This window comes from Nesoenas mayeri (assembly GCF_963082525.1).
Source record: "Nesoenas mayeri genome assembly, chromosome: 5".
In the NCBI taxonomy this organism is placed as follows: Eukaryota; Metazoa; Chordata; class Aves; order Columbiformes; family Columbidae; genus Nesoenas; species Nesoenas mayeri.
Window position 1 is genome coordinate 67,085,215 of NC_137548.1, and position 20,129 is coordinate 67,105,343.

At 44.1% G+C, this 20,129-nt stretch overlaps 1 protein-coding gene across 1 annotated transcript in view; it reads right to left on the minus strand.

The window, feature by feature from the left end:
* Window positions 1–3,618: 3,618 nt before the first annotated feature.
* Window positions 3,619–20,129, minus strand: part of ABTB2 (ankyrin repeat and BTB domain containing 2) — a gene marked incomplete at both ends in the record, with an annotated part of 120,355 nt that continues 103,844 nt past the window's right edge. Inside the window, 12 exons of the mRNA XM_080345476.1 lie at window positions 3,619–3,816; window positions 5,765–5,878; window positions 6,214–6,282; window positions 9,008–9,098; window positions 9,543–9,645; window positions 9,749–9,854; window positions 10,489–10,667; window positions 11,409–11,635; window positions 13,244–13,379; window positions 14,342–14,438; window positions 16,667–16,768; window positions 17,489–17,578. Coding sequence (XP_080201602.1) covers window positions 3,619–3,816; window positions 5,765–5,878; window positions 6,214–6,282; window positions 9,008–9,098; window positions 9,543–9,645; window positions 9,749–9,854; window positions 10,489–10,667; window positions 11,409–11,635; window positions 13,244–13,379; window positions 14,342–14,438; window positions 16,667–16,768; window positions 17,489–17,578 — 1,512 coding nt within the window. The remainder of the gene's footprint in view (window positions 3,817–5,764; window positions 5,879–6,213; window positions 6,283–9,007; window positions 9,099–9,542; window positions 9,646–9,748; window positions 9,855–10,488; window positions 10,668–11,408; window positions 11,636–13,243; window positions 13,380–14,341; window positions 14,439–16,666; window positions 16,769–17,488; window positions 17,579–20,129) is intronic.

Below are 20,129 nucleotides of genomic sequence, written 5' to 3' on the forward strand. Positions count from 1 at the left end.
TTGGAGAAGAGGAGACTGAGGGGTGACCTTATTAATGCTTATAAATATATAAAGGGTGAGTGCCACGAGGATGGAGCCAGGCTCTTCTTGGTGGCAAGCAATGATAGGACAAGGGGTAATGGGATCAAGCTGGAACATAAGAGGTTCCACTTAAATTTGAGATGAAACTTCTTCTCAGTAAGGGTGTCAGAGCCTGGCCCAGGCTGCCCAGGGGGGTTGTGGAGTCTCCTTCTCTGCAGACATTCAAACCTACCTGGACACCTTCCTGTGCGACCTCACCTGGGCATTCCTGCTCCATGGGGGGATTGCACTGGGTGATCTTTTGAGGTCCCTTCCAATCCCAAACATACTGTGATACTGTGACTGCTTCTCGTTAGTGGAGGATGGAGCGAGTTGGTGAGGGACCCACAGCACCTTCTGCCTGAACTAAATGTGGTCTTGGGCAGAATCCTGTCCTTGGTCTGGTGAATTCCCCATCCAGTGAGTAGCGTACGTGAAGCTTTGTGTACAGGGGTGGTTGTGAGGTTGTGAACTGGCCTGCTTGGTCTCTAGTTACTACCAGTAGGAAACTGGATGGCACTGGAATGACTCCAGCTCTGGGGCTGGGCCAGTCTGTGCTGCTCCCAGCAAATCCCACCATGCTGGCATTTCTTACCATACCTCCTTTTCTGCCTCTTTTGCTTGGACAACTAGAGCCAAGTGCAATGTTAAATTATTCCATGGCTTATTGGGTCCCTTATACTCAAACCCACCCTTTCAAATCTGCTTTTTGAATCATCTTCTCTGCCCCAGGCAGCGGTGAGAGCGGCTTTTCTGCCCCATTCCTCAAGGGAATTGCCACGTTCCTCTTTGTCCCTTGTGTCTCCTTGGCTGTCGCCGCCACAGCAGGTGCAGGAGGCGACGTCTGGTCGCTCAAGCAGCGTTTGGTGAGGGCAAAGGGCCAGTTCGTAGCAGTGTGACATGAGCCAGCGCTCACCTGCTGTGCTGAGGCTCACGTTAAAGCAATAAAAGCTTTTATTGTAGCCTGAAAGTCACCCAGCGTGTTCAGGCAGATGTGTGAGCTCTGTTCATCTCCTCTGCTCCATGAATTGATAATGGTGGCCAGCAAAGCTTTGCAAACTCCGCTGTGTTACTTTCTAGGGCTCCAAGGGGCAGCGCTCTATAAAATAGAGGTAGAAAGTTCTATTTGATCTACTTGTCAGGATAAAAGGGAACCTTGGGTGTTTGTATTCCGTGATTCTTGAGAGCAGGTTGGTGTTTGTATTGGTGGGTTTCCAAGCGTGCTGGAAACAATGCAAGAAAAAGCACCTCGCTCGGATCACGGAAATCAAATGCTAAGAAGTGCTTGTGAGGGTAATTTGTTATACAACAGGATTTTAAGTCATGCAAGTTAAACTTCTTGTTACTTCAAAAATGTTTGAGTCTAGGAAGGGGAAATTGATGCCTATGCATCCCTTGCTTTAAAGGATAAAATATATGTATGTATATGTGTGTGTATATATATATATATATATATATATGTATATAGGTATATATGCCAAAACAAATTTAAGATGCTAAAACTGCAGCTGCCTTCTCCACAGAAGCGCCTTTCAATATGTTGTTTTTCTCATTGTTAGAAGAGCGGACAAACAAAACGCAGCAGCTGTGTATTTTAAAATGTTGTTGTTAATAAAATCCTGGTACATTTACATACATGACAACAATTAATGTACAATTAACAAAGCATTGTAATATTACAGCAACAAAAAGAGGGCCTACATATTTGTACAGGTAGCCGGAGCAGCTACTTGAAAATACTTTCCAAGATAAAGCCTTTTGTGGTATTTTTCAGGCTGGGCTGATGAGAATGTTGAACCCCCTGCATGGCTTTGATAATAAATAGGGTTATTGAAGCTGGTGATGTTCAGAAGCGGCTGCAGACCTAAAGGATAAACTAGACTGTGCCAGGACCAACGTGTCTATCGATTCCTGAGCTTGCACGGGGCGTTTTCATCCCTGCCCGCACTTTGTTTCTGGTGTAAATCCCTTAGGAATGAGGCAATGTCAGACTCTGATGGGTTTGTTGGGAGATGCTGGAGCGTGTTCTTCCCTAAATCTACATAAGCCGTGTCTATGTTGCGCTCGGGAGGTTGGGCTGAGCCTCCTCCTTTAGTTACGCCATTAATAGTTGAATTTCTAAGGAGCAGCAGTTCACTGAAAACCCGGCTGCTGCTTCTCCTTCACCCATCTATGACCAGTGAAATGCTTAGCAAGTGTTTTGGGGTTGCTAACAAAGGTCTGTGGGGTTATCTGAAGGTCTGTCTTAAAGCTCTTGGTAAGAGCAAGGTCTGTGGTTTTGCACAACTGCCTTCCTAAGGTTGGGCTTATTTAAAATTAAAACCCAAACCCACACGCAAAAACATCGCTCCCAGAAACTAAACTGTAGATAGAACTGTCTCTTTTTAGGTTTAAGTCGTCTAAAGGACTATAGTGAGGCCTTTTGGACCAGAAACATCTGTCTGCACATCTGGCTGATGTGAATCTTGGGCATTTTGAGTAGAGGCATCTTAAAGGTTTAAGTGCGTGCTGCCGCCTAAGTGTTAGACCGCAGCCTACCCACTGAGGTAGCAGGTCTGTGGAAAACAACACCATTCCGTGGAAAACAACACCATTCCATGGAAAACAACACCACTCCGTGGATGAGGCTGTGGAAACCAAGACCAGAAGTCAGAGCTTCTGATCCCACCTTGCTCCAGAGAGGGAACAAACCACCAAGCTCTATGTTCTTCAGGGTTTTAGGGAGACTTTTATTGCTCTTTATGCTTTTGGACAGTTTTTCAGCATGGTGGTAGCTCCTACTACACCTGAGACTTTTAGAAAGCATCTTTTATGGCGTCAGGTCTCACAGGTAACGCTCAGAAACAGGTGTTTAAGGTGGAAGTGATTGAGACTATCAAGCCTTGATAACGAAAGGGCAGACAGTCTATATTTTCCTTCTCAAAGATGAATCCAGATTAACAACCAGCACAGTGAAGCCGTATTTAAAAAATGCCAAAACACCCCCCAATTTCCCCCTCCCAACTCAGTTCTTCATATTAGGCTTTAAGAGTAATTTCAGAGTTAGTATTAGTTTCTACTCAGCTTTGAACATCTACAAAATCTCTCTCTCTCAAGGTGCAAACAGTTTGGGGGGAAAACATATGTCGGAGTCTCTTTCAACGTATAGACCCTGGTGTTTATAGTGAAGTAGTGTGTGCACCAGCCTTTGTGTTCAGACAGGATTAGAAAACTCCTCCCGTGCAGCCTTTTTACAGGTAAAACACCCATTGTGTGGGGACAGACGCAATGACACGAGGCGCTGGGGCTGGGTAAGGCGCCTCGCTTCTCTCCAGCCCTGCGTTGTGCTGGTTTACATGGCAGCGTCGATCTTCCCTTGGGGTTCTTCGCGTCCTCGGTTCTCGCATGACAGTGTTTCTGTGACAGTAGTGGCACAGACAAGCCAGCTGCCCCCCTTGGCGGGACGAGGCGCCCTTGGCCCCGGTCCCTTGGTGATGCAGAAGGTGAACGGGAAAGCGGCGCCTTCTCCTGAGCGCGCGTCCCCGTGCGGTTCGAGCTCCCGTGGGCGCCGCGTCCCCGTCACACGCGGGAGGTGACGTACACGGAGTGCAGGCGGCCGGCCAGCGCCGTCTGCAAGTCCCGCAGCGGGTCCAGGCCCTGCACCTTGCTGGTCCTGCTGGAGATGAGCTGTCTGAACGAGTCCTGCTCCAGCAGAGAGCTCATGTGCTTCAGGAAGAAGCCTTCGCAAAAAGAGGCCAGTTCGGGAGCGTTGTGAATCTGCGGGAGAGAGGAACATCAAATTAAGCCTTTGCTGGATGTCACAGACCTAAAGGACACGCTGAGCCTCTTCTCTTTTGTAGCACTTTTCCCTTTAATGTTTTCTAAGCCAGAAGAAGAACGGTAGTAACAGTGGCAAAGCACCGAAGGGAGGACCAGTGATGGCTGATAATTTCTTCTGGTGCTTTTTGGAGGCATTTGAGGTTTTCTTTTAAATTATTTCCCCTGATTTCCTGCTGCTGGCCCGTGCTCAGTCTCCTCCTCAGGCAGGAGAGAGCAGCTGCTTGATAAAGTGGAGACAAAAAGGGAGGTTTTGTCCTGTATGTGTGTGTGTATATGTATATATGTGTGTGTGTGCGTGTGTATATGTGTGTGCGTGCGTGTGTGTGTATATGTATATGTGTGCGTGTGCGTGCGTGTGTGTGTATATGTATATGTGTGCGTATGCGTGCGTGTGTATGTATATGTGTGCGTATGCGTGCGTGTGTATATGTATATGTGTGCGTATGCGTGCGTGTGTGTGTATATGTATATGTGTGCGTATGCGTGCGTGTGTGTGTATATGTATATGTGTGCGTATGCGTGCGTGTGTGTGTATATGTGTGCGTATGCGTGCGTGTGTATGTATATGTGTGCGTATGCGTGCGTGTGTATATGTATATGTGTGCGTGTGTGTGTATATGTATATGTGTGCGTATGTGTGCGTGTGTGTGTATATGTATATGTGTGCGTATGTGTGCGTGCGTGTGTGTGCATATGTGTATGTGTGCGTGCGTATGCGTGTGTGTATATGTATATGTGTGCGTATGCGTGCGTGTATATGTATATGTGTGCGTATGCGTGCGTGTGTATGTATATGTGTGCGTATGCGTGCGTATGTATATGTGTGCGTATGCGTGCGTGTGTATATGTATATGTGTGCGTATGTGTGCGTGTGTGTGTATATGTATATGTGTGCGTATGTGTGCGTGCGTGTGTGTGCATATGTATATGTGTGCGTGCGTGTGCGTGTGTGTATATGTATATGTGTGCGTATGTGTGCGTGTGTGTGTATATGTATATGTGTGCGTGCGTGTGTGTATATGTATATGTGTGCGCGCGTGTGCGTCTGTGTGTATATGTATATGTGTGTGCGTGTGTGCGTCTGTGTATATGTATATGTGTGCGCGTGTGTGCGTCTGTGTATATGTATATGTGTGCGTATGTGTGTGCGTCTGTGTATATGTATGTGTGTGCGTCTGTGTATATGTATATGTGTGCGTCTGTGTATATGTATATGTGTGCGTGTGTGTGTGCGCGTGTGTGTATATGTATGTGTGCGTGCGCGTGTGCGTATATGCATATCTGTATGCGTGCGCATATATGTGTGCATGCGTGTATATGCATATATGTGTGCGTGCGTGTGTGCGTGTACATATATATATATATATACCGCAGTGCCAAGTGGCACGTGCTGCTTGTGGCAATGGGGTTCGTAGGATGAAAAGGAGCCGAACGGGGGGAAACCACTTCTAAAGCACGTCAGGTGGATTTCTGGCTGTGACCTGGTTCCTTTGGTTTCGGAACCCGTGGAGGAAGCTCAGGAAAAGGAGGAAGAGAACCTGGAGTTCAGTGTGTAGGGCTGCATGCCCCCATTTCTGGGAACTTTGTGCAAACAGTGATTTAAGGAAAAGTACTAAAAAGGCCAGTGGGGAACGTTCCCTTCTCCCTCTCTACCACTGCGTACTGTTAAGTTTTAGGTTCTGAAAGAAACCAGCCTGAGTTCCATGGGAGAAGTGGCAGGGTCAGGAATGGAGAAAGATCAGTGTGGCACTACACGTGCTTCATTACCAGCCCTTCGTGTGGCCTTTCTAAGGGATCTGACCCTGCAAACTTCCAGGAATGGCAGAGTATTTCTATATTATTCTATTAGTAACATGAGTTATTTGCTATAGGGGTGAATATATACCTTTGCGTATTTATAGATGTGAACGGAGTTCTCCAAGCTGATGGTCTGGGCGCAGAGGATTTCACAGTGTCGCTGGAGCCCGTCCAGTTGGAACAGGCTGGCGGCCGATAACAGCTTTGGGGACAAGAGACAAGTTATTTGAGATCATTAGTTTTGAAAGGCCTTTCCCTTCCTCAAAAAAACCCCAAATAGCTGTGCATAGCCTTTAGCTGCAAGCTTTATTTTCACCAGGCTACTTGTGCCACCTCCCCCCAGCATTTCATGGACATAATAAAACATAATCAGTAGTTCTTATTTCCAAGCCAAGGGTGTTTTGAAACCTTAAGCTTGTTTCAAAGCATTAAGGATGCTGTTGGGTTGGAATTTGGCTGTTAATTCGTGGATTTTGCCTTTCAAGCTTTGCTTATGCCCCCGTAGCCTTAGCAAGACGTAGAAGAAAATGCTCTCACCTCTAAGATATCGGTGGTGGGAATTTCCATGGATTCTGTTCCTCCGTAGTATAAATACTGCATCAGCATCTGAAACAGGCAAGCGTGGGGCTGTTATCACTGGACTCACAAGATGCTGGGAATGGCTGAGCTCCCCTTTTCCACCCCCAATTGCAAATCTGCTTTCACAGAATCACAGAATCGACTGGGCTGGAAAAGACCTCAGAGATCATCGAGTCCAACCCTTGGTCCAACTCTAGTCCGTTTATTAGATCATGGCACTAAGTGCCATGTCCAATCTGAGTTTGAAAACCTCCAGGGATGGCGAGTCCAACACCTCCCTGGGCAGCCATTCCAATGCCCGACCACGCTCTCTGCACAGAATTGCTTTCTAATCTCCAGCCTAAATCTCCCCTGGCAGAGTTGAAGCCCATGGCCCCTTGTCCTATTGCTGATGCCTGGGAGAAGAGACCAATCCCACCTGGCTAGAACTGCCCTTCAGGTAGTTCTAGAGAGTGCTGAGCTCAGCTCTGAGCCTCCTCTTCTCCAGACTAAACAAGCCCAGCTCCCTCAGCCTCTGCCCATAGGGCTTGTGTTCAAGTCCCTTCACTAGTCGTGTTGCTCTTCTAACACTTCGTTCTTCCTCAGGCTCTGCAAAGGGCTCCGTTATGGATTTTAGGCTGTGACGGCGCGTGTGTGAGCGACACGAACCTCGCTGCGCACCCCACCAGCTCCCACCCCAAAGGAAATGGCCTAATAGTGTGCAAGGCGAGCGACAAGTGCAACCGCCCCCGAAACCGGCACCGTCTTATAATGGGAAGGATGGGGCTTGGTGCTGGAAAGAGAAGTTGTGCTGGGTAAGCAGGTGTGGGGATGGATGGCACGCTGTGCCGGCTGTTGCCAACAGGGGTGGGAACAAAACAAAGCTTTGTTTCAATTTAATTGTATACTTTCATTTTTAAAATTTTATTTTTAAATTTTTAATTTTTAAAAATTTTTAAATTTTTAATTCAAAATTTTTAATTTTTAAAATTTTATTTTTACATTTAAAACTTAGAATTTTAAAATTTTATTTTTGAAAATATAAATGTAGAATGTTAAAATTTTGACTTTAAAGCCAATTTTTAATTGTCAACATTTTAACTTTAAAGTCAAAATTTTTAATTTTAAATTCAAAATTTTAATTTTAGATTTTTGATTTTGATTTCAAAATGATACTCTTATCCTTTTCATTTTAAAAGGTTGATTTTGATTTCAAAATGATACTCTTATCCTTTTCATTTTAAAAGGTTAATTTTGATTTCAAAATGATACTCTTATCCTTATAATTTTAGATTTTTGATTTTGATTTCAAAATGATACTCTTATCCTTTTAAGTTTAAAATGTTAAGAGTATCATTTTGAAGTTAAAATTATCCTTCTAAGTTTAGATTTTTAATTTTAATTTCGAAGTGGTACTCTTATCCTTTTAAGTTTAGATTTTTAATTTTGATTTCAAAATGATACTCTTATCCTTTTAATTTTAGATTTTAAATTTTAATTTCAAAATGGTACTCTTATCCTTTTTAATTTTAAAATGTTAATTTTAATTTCAAAATGATACTCTTATCCTTTTAATTTTAGATTTTTAATTTTAATTTCAAAATGATACTCTTATCCTTTTAATTTTAATTTCGAAATGATACTTATCCTTTTTAATTTTAAAATGTTAATTTTATACTTTTAATTTTAAATTTTAAACCCAAAATTTTAGTGTTAAAATTTTAATTTCAAATGTTTAGTTTTGATTGTTTTAATTTTAAAACGGTCTTATTTTGTATAATGGAATGACAGGGGAGCGAAGCTGCTTTCCAGCAGAACCCTGAGCAGGACGTAGATCTCTAGTTTCTCAGTGTTCTCTGTGCATCATAACAAATTGCTGTCAAACACCATCATCTGATTCTATTTACCATCCAACTGTTTAACCCCCTGAAGTATTTCACTGTTCCTTCCGACTTGTTGCTCTCTCCAGTGAAGCAAACGTTTATCTTTAGGAAGGTTTTGCTGTAAAACTCTTGTTAAGGAGGCTCATTTCAGTTACATTTTCTTTCTTCTGTCATGGCCTGAGCTGCAAAATTTGGACGTTGTGCATCCAACACAAAACTGGCACACCCTTTTCCAGCAGGAAAAAATGGTTCTCATCATCAACTTCATTTTCTGTACATGGGATGACATTAAAATAGTTACAGAACCAATTCTGCACTTCAGATTCCCCAGTTCTGTTCCAAATCTGAAACGCTGGAATAACTGAATTATCCCATTTCACTGACTTGTTTTCTTCCTGGGATGTGTGTTCAATAACCGACTTTCTCTCCATCATGAATGACCCTCCCTTAGGTCCACTCAAGACAGAGAAGTCATAAAAGCCAAGTGCAATTCTCAATTTTGAGCCTTTTTTGGAAGGATTTCTGATCATCTGATTTAATACAAAGCCCGGCAGTCCACCTGCTGTAATAAGTTGACTTTTTGCTTAGCACAGCAAGTAAATGGTGCTGTAAATAGTACAAAAATGCTGTCTTAAAAGCACAAAACTACTTTCAGTAGAAGATTAGTTTCTCCTGCTTAATGGAAGAGTCGTCTGCCTGGTAAGAAATAAGAATATAGGCTGGAGGTTTCTGTTTGAAGGTTGGTCCTTGCTGAAATACAGAATACTCCTGTGTGTTGAAATTAACTCCAGCTCATAACAACTTAGAGCTGATATTAAGCCTTGGCCCTTTGGCTTCTAAGTATGGGAGAAGATGGAAAAGGTAAAGAAAAGGTAGGAAAAGCTACATACCTTGAAAATATTGTATTTCATATCGCTGATTTCAACCATCTTGCTGCCATGGCTGTCGTGTTCTGTTTTATTGGTCATCAGCGTCTTAAACCTGAGAATGGTTTTAACAGATTTGTGTATTAGTGCTTCACATACTCGTCACCTATTGACAAACAGCCTAAGCAAGGGGAAATGAAGATCCTTCCTGTTTGCAAGTTGAAAATGGAAACATTTCTTTCCATTTAATGACAATTAATTTAGAACTTCAGGGACAACTTAGCTGGAAATTGCTTGGGTTTGATCCAATTGCACCTTGTAATAGTTGCAAAACATGGTTATTGTGCCAGTAGGGAAAAAGAAACGAGTAACTGCGCAGGTTTTTAGGGATAATTACTGGTTATTTCTGTCCGTACAGCTCTGGGAGTGTCTAACACATAGTAGGAAAAACTCCTCTTTAAACTCTTGCTATTAACACAAGCACAGAAGATGCAGCTTGGTCCTGCAGCCCTGAATTATGGTCTGTAGTCGTATCCTTTGCAGGTAGGAAGCCACTCACCTGTTAGATGCAGTAACCAGCAGGACTTTGTGTGCATAGAACAGCTTTCCTTCTACCAAGAAAGTCACATCAGACATTTCTTTGTTGTTTAGAAAGTGAGGATCTGTTGGGGCAAGGAAAAAATAAAAAGAAAGAAGGTGAATATTGTCTGAAATTGAGGATGCTTTGAAAAAAGAGCCAAGAACGTCGATGTTGAGGTATCTTACCCAGCCGAGCCGGCAGCGTCTTTCGGATCTCGGGAATGCTGGGGATGGGGCTGCTGCCGTAGCAGTGGGTGAAGATGGACGCGAGCTGCTGATTGATGGAATCGTTCTGCAAGGAGGAGGGAACAGGTATCAGCAATGGGCACTTTGCGCTGAGCAGGTTCCAGAGGTGCAGTGACAGTCCTCTCGAGGCTTATAGCAACTGCAGTCCACAAGAATAACACATGTCCCAAGAGAGGGACAAGCGTGTGAGCTGAACAAGGATGTGCTGGTAGAATGGACAGGAGTCCAGCAGCAACAGCTCATCCTCCACTGCTCTGTAATGGGAGCCCACAAGCACCTTCTCCGCAAGATCTGATTCATGATACCAGTTTACTGTCAGATATCAAGTTCTGGGTCCTTGTTTGCAGTTTTATTTAGTTAGCCAAGTTGTATCTCTTGCTTTTAACGTAAAGGACAGTTACGATGCCCAGTACTGTGCTAGCAACTCTTCCTCTCGCATTCACGTGGTTTCAAAGCTGACCTGGACTTCACCAAAATGACGTTCACCAATGTTGAAATTAATGTCTATATTGTAAGGGCTGCATATCAATTTAGAGAAATGCTACCAGGGCCATTTTCATACCATAACTCATTAGGGGCTTAGCATAGGAATTGATTTGTTCTTGTTGTGCGCTCATTTGTACAACAGCAAAAAAACCCAAACACTTGATTTTGATACTATTACAAAAAGTACTAATTACCTTGCTGGTTTTGAGGATATCAAACATGAGCTGCAACCCTTCGTTAACCAGTTCTTCATTGTAGTCCTCTTCCTTAATGGTGACGAATTCCCGTAAGAGGGTCTGCACGACCGAGTAACGGGACTGGTAGAAGGTTGTCCGGAGTGACTCGATCCACACGTGGAGCTTCCACGGGACTCCTGTGGCCACAGCAAAAAGGAGAGTGAAAGATGACAATTTGCTGAAGCACCTGTGAGTGGACAGTTCTGCTGCTATTAGTGGCACCAAAGATCTTTACCTACATCCTAACAGCACATACATTTTTGTTTTGATGCTAAAGACGACTGAACCGGGTCATTGACAGATCAAGTGACTTATCTACAACAGCAGAGGGACCAGGACTGTAAGGTGGAACTTTCTGCTGATCGTTAAGGACCAGGGACTCCCTGTTGTGTATTTAGCTTCATGGTTAGTCAGAACGACAAAATAAATTTGATCTGAACCTGTAAGAATCCCTAACCCTACACAAACAGGTTACCTGTAACAGACTACACATCGAAAGCTTCAAAGCTCCTCTTTCCTACCTTTAGATCCAATCTGTTCTTTCAGATTAAACCATTAAATCTCTGCTGTTATCTTTGTTTTTGAGACCAGCCTCTTTAACACTGAATTTTAGATGTCAGAGCATCGGATGAAGAGACATGGCCCTTGCTTTTGATACTTGGGAACAGAGGATCCAGCCCAAAGTAAGGGGCATCCCAGATCAGTTGGAGTTTGAAAAAACACTTGTGAAGAGCCTTAAACACGTTTTAATTTCAATGAGACAGAAGCTTGGGATAGCTTTGCAGTGGGGGTCCCAGATTTCTCTCCAAGCGAAATGGGCACAGAGAAAAAGCTTTTTGCACCTTAAATACGTACAATGCTTGAAGTAAACATCTTACCGAGCGCCCTGAGCTCCATGGTGATGTCCACGTAGCCGTGCTCAGCGCTGTAGTACATGGCCTCCTGCAAAGCCTTCATTCGCGTTTTACAAAGCCGGACTTGGCCCTCGCTGGAGCTGCCCTGGCTGGAGGTGTCGCTCTCCACCCCCTCGGCCAAAATCTCCTCCAGGGACAGGACATCTCCCTTCAGCTGCTGCGGCTGCGTCAGGAGCTTGCGCAGAACGTTCCTGGGGACGGAGAAGAGATATCGCTATTAATAAATGAAATATCAATTGCTCAAACAGGACTGCGGTGATTCGGCTTAATAAATAGTAATTTCCTTCCCAAAGAAAGGCAGCTGGCAGAGATGGAGCAGCATTGAAAACACTTGTCCTTCCTTGTCCCACATGCTATAAATTGGTAAGCAATATTAAAAGATTTCAATATTTTCTTGTACTTTAGTGGTACCAGGACATATTGCAGAGTGCTAGGGCAAACAGGGTTTTTTGCAGTTTGTACTCTGGCACGGAAGCATCTTAAGCTCTGAAGTAAGACTGGTTTTAACAGAGAGCGTCTGTTAGAACCTTTGCTGCTTCCCCAAGTGACCATCTCCAAACACTCTTACGTTGCTTTGGTCAGACTCGCTTCCTCTATCACTAAATAGAAACCATTAAAAAAAATGATAGTTCTGTATCACTAAATCCAGGGAGAACTTTATTTTTGTTTGTTTGGAATTTCACACAGTGGTTTCTTGTTTGCGTCCAGCGAGTTTACAAAGTTTTCATCCCCACTGTCCAGCTGGAGCCATCTGCAACATTTGGACATCCCCATCCCAGCAAATCCACCCCAGCACCGAGCGGTGATGCTGAATTGCCACTAGCTGGTGCTCTCTTTGCACCCAAAATAGAGTTAATTTTGTGCTTTAGGATCACCCTGCGCTACTCAGTTGGAGAATAAGCCCTGAATTTCAGAGTTTGCCTGGGTAGGTGTTGCAGAACGTTGTGGGGGGGAGGAACAGAATTGGGAGATGCTGCTTAACATGCTCCTCCAAGGGCCAGCCGACCTGCTGAGACCCTGGGGATCCCTCAGCCCATCTACATAGGCAATTTTAGGCCTGGTTTAATTAATTGGTTCACTACACTAACATTTTTTTCTGGGAACAGAAGGATTTCTGGATGATTTTGTATGTAATGTCTTAGTTGTAAATAACTACCCTGCAAACAGGGTTGGAAAGCCCAGTTTGTCTTTTCAATGTTTTAATGACTGATCTCTTGATTGACCATCCAAAAACCAGAGATGCAGTCAAGCAAATTCTGTCGCAGATTATTTTTGCCATCTTAACATGATTAGGTTGACTCAGAACATAAACCACTACCTATAACCTGCCCCTAGGTGGAACTTAGTCTGCTCACATGTGGTCTAGAACCAGCTCCTACTCGCTCTTAGTGCTGCAGAGCCAGACCAGCAAGTGAGAGAATAAGAAAAAACAAAGATATTCCTGTTTTCCTTTGTGATTTTGACTAAAATATAATCCTTTCTAATCATAGTTGCTGAATAATGCAAGCCTTGCATCACTTATTTTACAAAGCGGTGTAACAAAGAGCAATTACCGGTTTAAAGAATCGTTCTGTCCCCCAAAACTCTCAAAAGGTTTTACCTACATCCAAATCGGAATAGCCTGAGAAAGTGAGCGGTACTAAAAAATAGTTGTTCTTGGGAGAGTCTTAGCACCTTCTGAACTGCACACCCAGAAATTTGGGTATAAAACCTATATATGTATATATATAAAGTCATGGGAATAGTCGCAGTGACAGCCTTAGGTGGAAACAACATTCTGAAGACAAAGGGGGTTTTACCTGTGCCCGTGTGCAGCGGAGTGACTGAAGCAGTTCATGTCTTCATGCAGCGATGAGGAGACGCCGTTGACTTCCAACATGCTCAGGAGCGGATCGGCGCCCCTGCTCAGCAGTAAGCTCACCAGCTCGTAGTTACCTGCAAAAACCGAACAGAAACACTATAATGATTCCCTGTTACCTCCTTGAAAACATAGCACTGGCACTGGTAACTTTTTACGCTGTTGAGGCTTTAAGAGCATTGCACAAATCTCCGTTAGGCTTCATAACACCTCGGAGAATTAAAGTGAGAATTAAACTGGCCTGGCACTTTTAATACATGCCAGCAGAAAACAGTTTAACTGGGCGAGTATATTGGTGCACGCTCTTTTCCTTCATTAGCTGCGGTATCAAGCAGTGGCAAGAGATGAAGCACAATGAGTGTCCATCCGGAGGAGCCTGGTTTGTTATCCCTTCAATAGAGCCTGGAGCAGAACAAGCCACAGACTTGTCTTAAAAATGCTCAAAAATGAGGCAGAAAGAAACAAAGGCCAAAAAAAAAAAGTAAAACCAGTTTGAGGTTAAAGTATTGAAAAACAACAGGTACTTTTAGGCCAGCACAGACTTGTTCACGGAATGCTCAACTCGTGACACTTCGGTAGAAGAAACACGGAATTTGACTTGTATGTAATAAATTAATACAACTACTTTCTTTCTATAGCAAGTTATTTCTCCCCAGGCTGGATTTAAACTTGTTAATTTTTACATCTGGAAGTTATTTAGATCCAAGACATGCCCGGACGAGACAGTAGCTGGTTTATATTTCTCGCCAGTGCCCTGCGCAAAGGCGTTGTAGCTTTACAATGGCAGCAGCTCAGTGTCGGTACGACTTCCAAAAGCTCATTTAGTGCCCACCGAGCTCTTGCAATGTGACGCCGCCTCTTAGTCGCCACCAACCCTACTAGTGGCTTAGAAATGAACAAAAAAGCTGGTTTTGTTAGTAGCCAGCTCATTGCGCTTTACCCATTTGGTATCCGTGATACCTCAAAAGCGATTCCTAACGTGTTTTACGGAGCCGGTTGTGTGTTGGTTGCGGTTAACGCGGGGGGTGCCCCAGCTTACCCGCTGCGGACGCCAGCTGCAGAGGGGTCTCGGCGTAGTTGTCTTCTCCGCTGTTCACGGCAGAGCCCTCCACGTGGGCACCGGCGTCCAGGAGCAGCTGCGGGAGACACGGGGAAAGGCGAGGAGATGAGCAAAGAGCGATTCGGAACGAGCAAACAGAAGAGGCTGGGAAGGAAGAGCAGCGGATTCACAGCAGAGAGCACGCACGCACAGACCATCCCAAAGGGTAAAGCGAAATATCCATTACAAGGCAAATTTCCCATGCGTTTCCTCACTCGGAGAGTTGAGGCATCCACATTAATGGCAATTTAGAGCTTTCTTATTTTGCATTAGCTGTGCTGTTTTAGCCTCATCTGGGTGTTCCTGCTCCATGGGGGGAATTGCACTGGATTAGCTTTCCAGGTCCCTTCCAATCCCTGACATTCTGGGATTCTGTGCTTTCAATGGTGAGTTTGTGCTGGAAAGGTGCTCAGCTGGCATCTTGGACAACATCACCTCCCTTTCTCTTTTCCTTTTTTGCTTTTAATCTCCTTGTTGTACATGGTTTTGCAATTGTAATTTCCCAACTCTGTAGAGCTCCGCAATCAGAGCTGCTCTTTAACGCAGGAATTCCCTCTCATTTAGTCTCAGGCTACGTGTGCAGGAAACACGGGTCCCGCAGGGAATTAGCCCTGAGGGGCAAACATCCCTCTTGGAACCCACTGAGCGAGGGGAATTATCCCCTCCCAGACGATGGGGAGAAGGTTATGAGATGACGGGGACATTTTACAGGTGACATTGGGTCACGCTGAGCACGGCGTGCGGCTCTGGATACTCTCCCATTGCACGCTGTACCCTGCAATATTGTCACAATTATAAAGTTATCAGCCATCCCCAATTAGTGACGACCTTGGCCTTGGCACACAGGGCACAGACATTTTTATTATAAGACTTTTTGCTGGTTTGTTTCTCTCTGGAGACACCAGCTACTCCATGTATTGCATGGTAGACCTTACCCACAAAGGCGATTTCATACACCATGACATCTACCCTTTTTAAATAACAATAATCGCCAAATTAAAAAGGTTCATGTAATCTTTAGAAGTTTTAACCAAACAAAAAGAAACAAAGCTTGTCGGTAACGCAATCCAACAGGAGCTTCGATAAACACTCGATTACATCCCCTGAGAGAATCAATTCTTATATCACATGTAAATTAAGGCTGTCCAACCTCTGCAATGCCAAATCTAGTGTTTGTAATTATTAACAAACGCACACAAACAAAAAATGACTTTGTGCAGCTCCCATTTGCTTACATCTCTTATTTCCCCCCTGCTTTAAGCAGAAGGTAAATTCAATTCACCAGTAATTGACTGTCTGCTGTAATGACTTTTGAATTTATCTTGATATTCATGTGGGATTTCCAGGATTCCGCCCCATCCCGCTGCCCCTGCGTTAATTCCACAGAAAAGGGAGCGGGTGGGATGCGAGGGGCTCAATTCCCACAATGGCTTAAGTCTCATTCATGCGATTCTCAAGGATTATAAAGGAGGTTACAGACGATTTGCTGCCATTAGACCAGGGATCAGCATACGCTTAATTTTTGCCCATGTAAATGCATAAACCAATTAACATGTCAGAAAGCAGCAGTAAAGCCTTGGACTGATACCGAAACCAAAGAACAACAAAGAAACGTGCTGTGTTTTGCTGTCAAGGCTTCACTAGGAATTATGTCATCACTCCCAGTTCACAGAATCATTTTGGTTGGAAGAGACCCTCAGGATCATCGAGTCCAACCATAACCCAACTCTAGCACTAAACCTCATCTAAAGGCCTTTTAAACCCTTCCTAGGATGGTGACTCAAGCACTGCCCTGGGCAGCCTGTTCCAATGCCCCACAGCCCTTTCCAGGCAGAATTCTTTCCTAATATCCAATCTAAACCTCTGTACAGCTCATTGTTTTGTGGGTTTGACGACTGAAAATCAAGTTCAGCAATTTATAACGCAGAGCAGAAAGCTCTTTGCTTGCAATCTGGATAAAAACCTTCTAAAGGTACTTTTGAGATACTGATCATTTTGCTTGCAAAGTTTTAAAAAGCAAGAGATTTTTTTTTTTCAGGCAAACGCAGTGTTAAATTATTAAAAATAAAGACTCGACCTTCAGAGAATTCACTAGAAATACCACCATGGTGTGAACAATTTCGCAGCCTTTCTCCCAGGACCGAAAGGAACCAGAGTGTTCCCAGCATTGAGGTCTCCGTGAGAAAAGCATGGGTTAGGTTCTCATTTTCCAAACGTGCGGTTTTAGAAGGTTTCCACCAAACTGGCAGGAGTTTCCTGGCTCACCTGGACAACCGAGATGTGCCCGTGTAACACGGCGAAGGTGAGCGCCGTCCAGTGCCGGCTGTCCGGGTGCACCGAGGGGTGTCGCGGGGACGCGCCGGGGACCTGTGAGAGGACAACCAGGCGGTCAGAAGCTGCTAAATTAACATACACCATGATTAATTTACAAAAGAATAACCAATTTGACGTGATAAATGCTTTCCGCAAAACGAGGGGATATCTTTCAACTTGTAGATCCTTCCGCGTGACAAGAGGGAGACACATTGTTTAGGAGCAGAGTGCTTAGTTTATATTTAACTAATAATCAATAGATGTATTATAAGTGAGAAACTAAACAATTGTAACTAACATCAGCAATTATTTCTTAGCATAGATGCATGTCAAAATTTTCAAAAATTGTAAAGCATAAGGAATAATTATGTAAATATAAGCAACGCAAGAGCGTCCAGTCTTTGGAGCACTGATGGAGGATGATCCCCAGCGCTGATAATATAAAGAACGCTGCTTAACAGTAGAATTGTCTCTGCTGTTAAGTTTATTTCTCCGTTTCGCAGGAACCACCGCAGCCTCTGTCTGCTCTAATCTCGAGATTTGTACAGAACTGGCTTTTTTCTTTAGAAGTGACAACCCCAGGAAACAGTAACTTATGCTACTTAGGGGACACTCCAAGAGGTTTTGAAGGTTTTTATCCCCCTCTCAAATCCCTAAAACAAAGGTTTTTGAAATAAATGCTTTGCTCTGAAGCTTCCAGTTGTGAGGAGAGATTTCATAATTGCTCTTGTTTCCAGAGGAGTAATTACGGGGAGAGGGTTTTCTGTTACTCACCGGTATATCTAAATTTGCTCCAGCGTCTATGAGCATTTGGACCATGGCCTCATCCCCAGCAGCACAGGCGTACATGAGCGGGGTCATACCCTTTGGGAAGAAGGGAAAAAGGCATCGTTATTTTTCTATACCAGCCAACAGCAAAACTGAGTTTGAATCTTAATGTACAGAAGATTTTGCGTGTGTAGGGAAAATGCTCAGAACGTTTTGGTTTCTATGCAGAGCGGCACGATGCACAAGGATTGGAAAGCGATGGGGACCAAACATCAAGGGACAAGACTGCAAGGATAAAGAAGAGATCACTGAAAATCCCAGCCGTGTGTTGTACACAGTTCTTGAGCTTTCTCAAAGCTGCAAAAAAAGAAATAGCGTTTCTTGGATCATTTGCAGCCAGATGAACTGAAAGCAGAAAACAACAAGAAAATACACAAGATGAATTTATTTGGCAACATAGCCCCATTGCTAAAATGCTATTTGCCACAATATTTCAGCATTTCAATCCCATAAATCTCTCTCTCTCCGCACTTATCCAGCAAACCATGACGGCTCAGAGATGAATTATGAGAGAAATGAGCCTTACTTACTGAGCTCATTCCACAAGTAGCCAAGGACAGAAAGGAAATGGCCCAGTCAAATCCATTCCTGCTCACATCCTATGGCTCCACCCAGTTATTGTGAACGTTCACACTTTTCACAGGCAGCATCTCTGCTGCTCATTGTGTAATAATACAGCTTCATCTTTGGAGAGGGACACAGGTCGTGAAGGAGAATTACATCTGATGCAGAGATCTTGTATCTGCAAACACTCTTTTGCAAAACAGCCGCAGTTCCAAGTTTGTGTAGACTTACCCTACTTTTACTTTTAAATTTTAATCTTTATTTCTTATTTTTAATATTAGCTTTGCGTTCCTTGCTTGTTCCTCAGAGTGCAAAGGGAAGAACAGCTTGTTTTCCCGAACACCTCAAATCCTGTGAAACCAAAATGCCGCTTGGTCCCCACTAGAAGTGAATCCAGGGTCCTGGTCTAAACTCAGGTTTCTGAATATATCTTCTGCATTCTCTGCCTCTCTCTAAAATCATCTCCATACACACATGGAAGTGGGTCTGAACACACATCTCAGCGTTGGATGTGCTCATGTTCTGGGAGTGGGGAAAATCTGAACCTTGATCTAAAGTGAAACTGAAGTTAAATTAGTCCAACAGTTCTGTCTGTTATAGCATTTGCACCAAAAATTCTGCTGTACGTGCCAGGTGAGAGATGGTCACACGTATTTGCGATGACTCGGAGGTACCTGCCTATTGTGCAGGGTGGCAAGAAGACTCACTGTGACCAAAAGAAATGCAGATGTAAGAACTGAGCTTCCCAGGGACCAGTATTACATGTTCTGTCCTACGACAGGACAGACCTGCTCTCTGCTGCCATGCCCAAGGCAGTTTTCCTAAGTTTGGGCACAATGGTTTGGGCTTATCCCTTTAAACTGAAAGAAGGTAGATTTATATTAGATATAAAGAAGAAACTCTTCCCCCTGAGGGTGGTGAGGCAATAGAACAGGTTGGCCAGAGAGGCGGTGGATGAACCATCCCTGGAGACATCCCAGGCCAGGCTGGACGGGGCTCTGAGCACCCTGAGCTGGTGAAGATGTCCCTGCTCATGGCAGGGGTGGCACTGGATGATCTTTAAAGGTCTTTTCCAACCCAAACCAGTCTACGAAGGGCACAACAAGCCTGCTGCAAAGTTCAGATTTGGTTTCACATTCCAGCCGTTGCAGAGTCGCTGCTGGAGTTTGGATTTAACTGTGCGACTGGCAGCGCAACGCAGGGCACTTGCTTAACTGCGGAGCCGGGTTGCTCCAGAAAATGAGAATTTCAGAGCAACAATATCTCCACAGGGAGCCTGTCTTGCCCTCCCTGGTCAGTGCCAAGACGCTGCTTTGAGATGTGGGAGCAGCGTTGTGCAAAAAACCAGAGCTGCCAGAACACCACGATCCCCCTGGTCACAGCAGGACCAGACAGACGATGAGACCATTGATAAGTGACAGAAGCTCCTCAAACTATCCAATGATTTGCCTACGGAACGCAAGGTCTTTATGCATAAAAAAGCCACAGAGTTTCCCAGTTTGCTGGCTGAAGAGAGCTAAAAAACATCCTGCGGTGAGAAGTGATGGTTTTGGCACTGGTTTTGGTGTCAGGACCGTGATATTCACAACAAAATAATCTGCTTTGAGAAAACAAAAGGCCTCGGGGCTACATAAGCAGAAACTGCAAAAACTTATGGAAAAAATACATACTGAAAGTGGCAGAGTGTTGTAATATAAATCTGCCACTTCTGCTGCTTTATTAAAGTGAATATCAAGGGCACCTACGTTGTGAGACCCCCACAAAGCTCCTTGTGTTGGACATGTAAATAAGGCAACTACATACCTGGATATAAGCTTGTGCAGGAGCAGTTTCTGCTTGTATTTGTGTATATGTTCGCTCTTCCTTTATATCACCTTATGGTGATAGAAAGTACCATGGAAGATGTGCCTGTTTCAGGATTTGGCCTGAAATGCCACCACAGTAAAATGCTGTCTATGAGAAAACATCTCTACTTGATATAAATCCTCCCTACTGCCAAATGTCCTATTGTTTCAGAGACACG